This window comes from Cinclus cinclus, chromosome 7 (assembly GCF_963662255.1).
Source record: "Cinclus cinclus chromosome 7, bCinCin1.1, whole genome shotgun sequence".
Lineage (NCBI taxonomy): Eukaryota > Metazoa > Chordata > Aves > Passeriformes > Cinclidae > Cinclus > Cinclus cinclus.
The window spans coordinates 6336887-6344485 of record NC_085052.1 but is presented as its reverse complement, the minus strand read 5'-3'; the positions used below and the strand labels follow the sequence as shown (position 1 = coordinate 6344485).

Genomic DNA, 7599 nt, shown 5'->3' with positions numbered 1-7599 from the left:
GGAGGGAGGGCAGCGCGGCTGCGGAGGGGCGCGGGGCCGGGAGCGGGGCCGGGCGCGGGCGCGGGGGCGGCGGCGCGGAGCTCCCCCCGCGCTGGCGGGCGCGCTCCCGCCGCACTCCGATCCGCGGCTCCATCCCTCCCGATGGCGCTGCCCGGCGCTCGCCTCCCCTCTGACGCACTTTAAAGAGTCTCCCCCTTCAACCTCAAGGCGAGTAATAGCGACCAATCATCAAGCCATTTACCAGGCTTCAGAGGAAGCTGTTTATGTGATCCCAGCACTAATTAGGCTCATGAACTAACAAATCGTTTGCACAACTTGTGAAGGGGCCGATCACATCCATGGATTGTCTTTGGACTTAGGGGGGGAGGGGGGGGGCGCGACCGCCTTTTCCTTGCAGGAGGGAAACTTCTCCCAGCAACTTTTTTTTTTTTTTTTGTGTGTGTGTGTGTGTGTGAGTGTGTGCGTGGTGCGTGTGTGTGTGTGTGTCTCCCTTTTGGGTACCGCTGGCTGCCGCTGCCTCCTTTTCCTCCAGCCCCTGTCTATTTATGTGTGTATCTATCCCTCCTCAAGTCACTCCCTGCTGCAAACTTCCCCGGATCGTCTCCCGCGCACCAGAGAGAGACGGGCAGAGATTGGGTCGGGGACTCTCGTCGCAGCAGCATGTTTCAGCCCACACCCAAGCGGTGTTTCACCATCGAGTCGCTGGTGGCCAAAGACAGCCCCTTGCCCGCGTCTCGCTCCGAGGATCCTATCCGGCCGGCGGCGCTCAGCTATGCCAATTCCAGCCCGATGAACCCTTTTCTCAACGGCTTCCACTCCACTGGCAGGGGGGTCTACTCCAACCCGGACTTGGTCTTTGCAGAGGCCGTCTCCCACCCGCCGAACCCGGCCGTGCCGGTCCATCCCGTGCCCCCTCCTCACGCCTTGGCCGCCCACCCGCTGCCTGCTTCGCACTCCACGCACCCGCTCTTCGCCTCGCAGCAAAGGGACCCCTCCACCTTCTACCCGTGGCTAATACACCGCTACCGGTATCTGGGCCACAGGTTCCAAGGTACGTGCAACTTTTCTTCTCCTTCCGATCCAGCCCTGCATCCTCCGGCGGCCCCCGGCCGGTCCCCGCGGTGCGGATGTTGGGGGACGGCGGGTGGGCGGGCGGCCCCTGCCCGGAGCCGAAAGCTCGGCTCGGCTGGGCCCGGGATCTTTTGTCCCTGTCTCCCCCTTCGCCAAACTTGGAAGAGCTGTCAGAACCGAGGCGCTTGGGCTTGGTTTTGTTTTGCTGCTTTTCCCGATTTGTTTTGGTTTCCCGGGAAGCGGGGGGCAAGAGGGAAGGCAAGGCCGGCTGGGACTTCGTCAGCTTTCTGCCCCCATTAAAATCAGACGAAAAGGTGGATAATTTTTGTTGCGGCGTGTTAAGAGCTAGAGAGGAGCCCCCGAAGGAAGCGGCCGCGCGGAGCTGGGAATCGGGAGGTGGTGGGGCTGAGGTTCTCCCAGGAAGGCGGCGGTGCCCGCCGGGCTGCGGGGCCGGGCTGCGGGGCCGGGCTGCGGGGCCGGGCTGAGGGGCCGCAGGAAGCTCCCGCTGCCGCCCCAAGTCCGGCCGCTGCCCTTGATAGGGGGAAGAAACGAAGGGAACCCCAGGGAAAGGAGGAGGGGAGTGTGTATGTGGAATTAATCCCAGCACACCGGGGCAGCCCGGGGAGATGGAGCTGCGGAGGATAGCCAGGGAACGAGCACGGAGGGCGATCCCGACCGTGCGGTCAGAGAGGGGCTCCAAATGCCAAGCGATTAATAAGCGGCTGAAGGGAAATAACCGAATCCAATGGCGGACAATCAATAAAATCCCCCTTGTTTAACCCTTTGTAACCGGCATCGTCTTCTCCGAAGAGTGAGCCGATTTCTCCCGTAATGGGTCCAGCTTCTGCCACTTTCATTATAGGCAAACCAACAAACAAATAAGCAAACAAAAAGTCAGCCTCCACTCGTAGGGATCCATCTGCCTTTTATTTTTTCCCCTTGTAATTTTATTTATTAATTCGGAACGAAAACAAACCACCTGCATGCTGCATTTCCCCCGGCCTTCCACAGCCGGGTTGGAAAAGGAGACACTCTCTCCGAAGCCAGGCAGTCTGAGACACAAAATGGATTATTACCCTTTCAGAATAAAATTACAGGTTTCGCTCACCAAATTATTTGTCTCAGGCACCAGGCGATTGGTAACGAGGGGTAGATGAAAGGCGGAAATGTCCTGGTGTTGAGCCACAGCCGGATTTCAAACACACCCTCCTCCTCCAACGATTTTAAAGCTCTTACCGAGAGAGCCCCTCGGTGCCGTTTCCACCTTGGAAGGACCAGCCCGGAGAAGCGGCACAGTGGCACCCCGGAGGGAAATGCCCACCGAAAAGCCCTGGCTCACCACCCCCTCTCCCGCCCCCGCTCCAGTGCAGGCCGGCAGGAATGGGATGGGATGGGATGGGACAGGATAGGATGGGATGGGACTGGATGGGATAGCCCCTCTGTGGCCTTCTCGGAGTTCGGTTCTTTATTTCCACGCCGGTTCCCAGCGCCGCCGAGGCAGCGGGGAGGGTCAGGGGGCCAGGAAGGCGGCGGTGGGAGCCCCACTGCAGGCAGCACACCGCTACAGCGAAGGGAAGCGGCGGGAGAAAGGCTCCGGCCGAAGTTTTGGGATAGGGAAGCCGAGCGGGCGACTCCCGGAGCCCAGAGGGGCTCGGCCAGGGTGCCCAGCTGGCCGCGACGGGAAGATGGAAATAAGAAATAGGGAAAGACATGAAGCTCCGGTGGTCGAGGGGAAGGGGGGCAGCCGTGAGGTGTAGCCGCAGACACCGCAGCCGTGCTTTGGCCAATTTTTTTTTTTACTTTCTTTCTTTCTTTTCTGTAGTGCTCCCCAGGTTGTGTTTTAGCATTTTAATTTCTACCAGTCCTCTCGTCCCCCTGCTTATTTATCCTTCCACTCCACGTATTTATTAAAGGAAAATTCAATACAAAAGAAGGAGCTGAAAAAATAAAAAAGAAACTAAAGTTGGATTTATCCTGAGGGTGACGGTGGGAGACAAAAATTTTTTGCCCTAAAAAGTTATGTTGAGTGCGTTTGGGGAAGGTGTCTTACTAATGTGTTTTACCCTGTTTCCCAGGGAATGAAACCAGTCCGGAGAGCTTCCTATTGCACAATGCACTGGCCAGGAAACCCAAAAGGATCCGTACAGCTTTCTCCCCATCTCAATTACTGAGACTGGAACATGCCTTTGAGAAGAACCATTATGTAGTAGGAGCGGAGAGAAAACAGCTGGCACACAGCCTCAGCCTCACGGAAACTCAGGTAAGGGGGAAGCAAGAACGGGCAGCTGGAAAAGCGAAAGTACCGGCATCTCCTTTGGAAAACCCACCCGGCCGGGCCGAGATTCGGGCAATGAGAAGAGCAAATTCTAGGAGTGTTTAGGCCTTCAATCCCGAACCGGTGGAGTGGAGAGAGGCATCTCCCCTCGCCTGAGTGTCGTAAAATCCTTTTCCCGTTCGGGATTTCACGGCCCGTGCCGGGGGTCGCGGTGCCTCGGCCGGGCGTGGGGAACCGCAGCGCTGGGGGCACGATTTGGGGTCCCCCGAGCAGCCCCGGCTGGAGCTCCGGCCCGAACGGGGAGAGCTGCGGTCTGCGGGTCCGGTCATTTTGCTGCGGGACTGGTCTGACCCTCAAAAAGGAGTTCAGTGTTTAGGGGAAAGCCACCAAAACAAATGCGGGGGCAAGGGGGAGAACCTCCCCTTTAGACCCTACAGCAGAAACACAGTTTCTTGGATGAATTTTCGCTCCTTTCTAGCCCGCAGAGGGGATGTGACAAGCCGGTTCAGGAGGGCAGAAAGATGAAAAATAAAAGCAGGGCAATTATTCACAAGGATTTCCCTCCCGCTTTGCCCCTTCCATCCCCTTCTCTCCCCCTCCCCCCTGACTGGCTGCGGGCCAGAACCGCACCGGAGACTGTTTCGGTCTCTCTGGCGGGACACTCGGCGATGTTTCTGCCACGGTCGTGCAGAAGGATCGCGGCAGGTACCGGAGCCGGGCACTCGTGGGGCGGAGCGGAGCTCCCCCCGAGGGCCGGGGACCCAGGGCCGCGGGCTCGCTGCGAGGGCCTTTTCCACGCGATTTTCTGCCCGCCAGAAGAAAGGCTGGAGTTTGGAGATTTGGAGGAATGGTGGTGGTGGTGGTGGTTGTTGTTGTTGTTGGGTCGGGCTTTTGTTTTGCGCCCTTCCAGGAGACTCGTGGAGAGAGGGTTCCAGATGGGGGTTTGTCGCTGCTACAGTATGTGGCACTGTACAAAAAAAAAAAAAAAAAAAAAAAAAAAAAAAAAAAAAGCCAAAATACCCAGCCACAGCCTAGTTCAAAGTTCCCAGTAAACACAACGTTCTCTGGGCGGATTAAGTTGTAACACTTTTTTTTTTTTCTTAACTCTTTTTCGTGGGGGAAGCAATAAAGGGGTTGGAGCTTTTGTTTTAAAATGTCTCCCTAACAAAACAATAAAAAGGGATCGCCACTTTTATGAGGTTCCCCGAACAAGGGACCGGTCACAGGCTTATTTCTACTGGAAAGCTGTATTTAAGGTGGTCTTTGTGCTGCTTGATTCCGAAGCTGGTTGGGGTCTTTTGTGCGGATGTCAAACCCCCAGTCCCCTACAAATGAGCTCCCTTTTGGGAGATCAGCGTGCAGAAATGAACCGTCCTCCCCTTCAATTAGCAAACTAAAAGCAAATTAAACTCACCCCTTGTTCCCCGCTCAGCTTTTTAATGGGGGACTTTTGGAGAATATGAAAATGCAGCAGAGATGTGTGTCCGGCCAGTCAGGTCTCTGTTCTGAAGAGGCAGCGAAGCGGGTTAAACCAGCTTATTAAAATGCTCCAGTTCTCTATCCCCCCCCCCCCCACCCACCCCCTTGCTGAAGCCTTTATCAGGCACTTTCAGACAGAACCAGAGTTTAAACTGCTTTTTTTAAAAAAAAAAAAAAAAGAAAAAAGTTTACCTTTGGACGCTCCAAGGAGTGTGGCCAACCCTGGAGATAGCTCCCAGATCAATACTATCTGTAATTAAAGCACTGAAGTCAGCTGCCGGATGGTTCAGTCAGATGTACGCGGCTCTGAACAGAATCTGAGGGACATTTACGATGCCACTTGCGGTTTCACCGCACTGCGATCGCTCCTGGACGGCGCGTCCCAGGGAGATGCTGTGGAGAGCGATTGACGTTTTTCTATTCGGGGCATTTTGTACATTTTATTCGCTTTTCTACGAGGAAAAAATCGCACGCGTCCACCCCCAGCCGCGTCCTACCGCCCCGTTAGAGCGGACGAGGCCCTGTCTCTGCTTTGCTCTGCCGGGCAGGTGGGAGCCCCGCGACCCCGCCGCAGCCCCGATGGCTCTCCCGGGGCTTAAGGCCTTGGGGCACCTCGCCAGGAGCGGGGAACCGGAGCCATCCAGGTGACAGCCCACGGGCGAGCTCCCCGCGTGGGCTACCTGGGCACTGCTCGGGGCTACGCGCCCACGGAAGCTCCGGGTGCGCGCACGGTGCATCCCCCCGCGGTGCCGCCCGCTGCCGCACGCGTGGGCGCTCTGGAGGTGCCCGTGGGGCGCGGGACAGCCTGACCCTGCCTTTCCCGCAGAGGGTTGGGTGGCAGCGGGGCCCCGGCTCTGCTCGCCCCTCGCCAGGCTGGCCAGGGTGACAGCAGGGCACGGAGCAGTGGAGACGCGCTGCGCACCGGGCAGAGCGCGGGCAGGGCGCGGTGGCGCACGGAGCATCTCCCTGCTCCAGGGCAGCGGGAGGGCAGCGCCGGCGGCCGGGCAGGCGTCGGACTAACGCCCGGTGCCTTTCCTCCCGCAGGTAAAAGTATGGTTTCAGAACAGACGGACAAAGTTCAAGCGGCAAAAGTTGGAAGAGGAAGGTTCAGACTCACAACAGAAGAAAAAAGGGACTCATCACATTAACCGGTGGAGAATCGCCACCAAACAAGCCAGTCCAGAGGAAATCGACGTCACGTCGGACGATTAAAAACTGGCACTTTTGGACTTTTCAAAGCCAGCACCTCACCAACCGAAAGTGTTAAAGGCTCACCCCCCCACCCCCGCGGAGTGGCGGTGCGGGGAAGGACACGGAGATCTTCATCCAAACACGATTCCCGCCTGGGAGGGAGCTGGGAGCGAGCGAGGGCCAGCCAGCGAGGGGTCCGAACTGTGGCACTGCCGGCACCGCTCTGGCACAGGGGATCTGTCAATCAAAGCCAAAACACCGGGATGAGGTGATTGACAGGTATTCCGTTTATCGCAGTCCACTTTTAAAAGCATAACGTAAAAAAAAAAAAAGTTAAAAAATATATAGAAAAAAATCTTAAAAAGAAAAAAAAATATAGAAGCAAAAAAAGCCCCCAACCAAACCAGAAAAATTAACACCTTACGGGACATTTTGCACTTCACGGTTTTTTTCCGTCTTTGAAAGAGAAATTTCAATAAGCAGCCAAAACCCACACCTGTTTCAGAAACTTGAATTGCATGTGTAAAGCCGTCTGGGGAAAAAAAAAAAAAAGAGAGAGAGGGAAAAAAAAGAAAAGAAAAAGAAACGGAAAAAAATTACTCCGGTTTCTAAAGACAGAAATGAATTGTAATTTTTTTCCCTTTAAGACAGGTTCTGTGTGCTTTTTAATTTTATTTTACGAGAAATGTGCAGTCTGTAAACATTTTATGATAACTTCTGGCGTCAAAGTGTTTGTGAAAGCTAAATGAAGTAGCAGTAACAAAGCATAGTGTTCCTTCCGGATGGACAAACACGGTGGGGAGGGGAGGGACGGGAGGGAATGGCGGGGGGGGGGGGGGGGGGGGGGGGCGGGGGAGGTTGGGCTTGGTCATAACTTTTGCTGCAAAAAAAAAAAAAAATCAAATGGAATTATCTCCCCCCCCCCGTCCCCAACTGTATCCCCATTACAAAAACCGGATGATGATTATTTTTTTTTTAAAGATTAACAAAGCGCAAACCCAACGACCAGTTTTGGCGGTGGGGACACCTTCTAGGCTGGGAGGATCCAGAGAAAAGGGACTTAAAATCGCGGATTGATTTTTTTTTTTTTCCTAATGGCCATTTTCATTGGGTCAATTTTCAAGCACTGACCTTATAATATCCCGAGATCACAGAGCTACTAAAAAAAAAAAAAAAAAAAAGACAAATGTTTCCTTCATGTCTCCTATACCAGAATGTAAATATTTTTGTGTTTTGTGTTTAATTTGTTAGAATTCTAACACACTATATACTTCCAAGAAGTATGTCATTGTCAATATTTTGTCAATAAAGATTTATCAATATGCCCTAAATTTTTAAGCAATATCTTTTCCCCTTCACCCCCAAATTTCTCGTAAACCAGTGGTTTCCCCCCACACCGCCTTGTTTTTAGCTGCTGAACCCCCGCGGCCGCGCCGCGCATTCCTGCGGCCATAGGCGCATTTTCTTAATGTATTCGCTGGCTGCTAAATAGACCTCCAAAAATAAGCCGCAGAGGCTCACTTGCTGTATATAAATACCTAAAACCCCCCGAAACAGAACCAACCAACCAAACAAAAACCTCA

The 7599-nt window shown here is 54.5% G+C and overlaps 1 protein-coding gene across 2 annotated transcripts; it reads left to right on the top strand.

Moving 5' to 3' along the window:
• Positions 1–376: 376 nt before the first annotated feature.
• EMX2 (empty spiracles homeobox 2) lies at positions 377–6504 on the top strand. Of its 2 annotated transcripts, XM_062496533.1 has the most exons (3): positions 377–1051; positions 3147–3331; positions 5870–6504. In XM_062496533.1, exons 1-3 carry the CDS (start codon positions 661–663, stop codon positions 6035–6037), a joined length of 744 nt encoding a protein of 247 aa, XP_062352517.1. In that variant the 5' UTR covers positions 377–660; the 3' UTR covers positions 6038–6504. The 2 variants fall into 2 exon arrangements, with proteins under 2 accessions (XP_062352517.1, XP_062352518.1); XM_062496534.1 differs by lacking the exon at positions 3147–3331.
• Positions 6505–7599: the final 1095 nt, after the last annotated feature.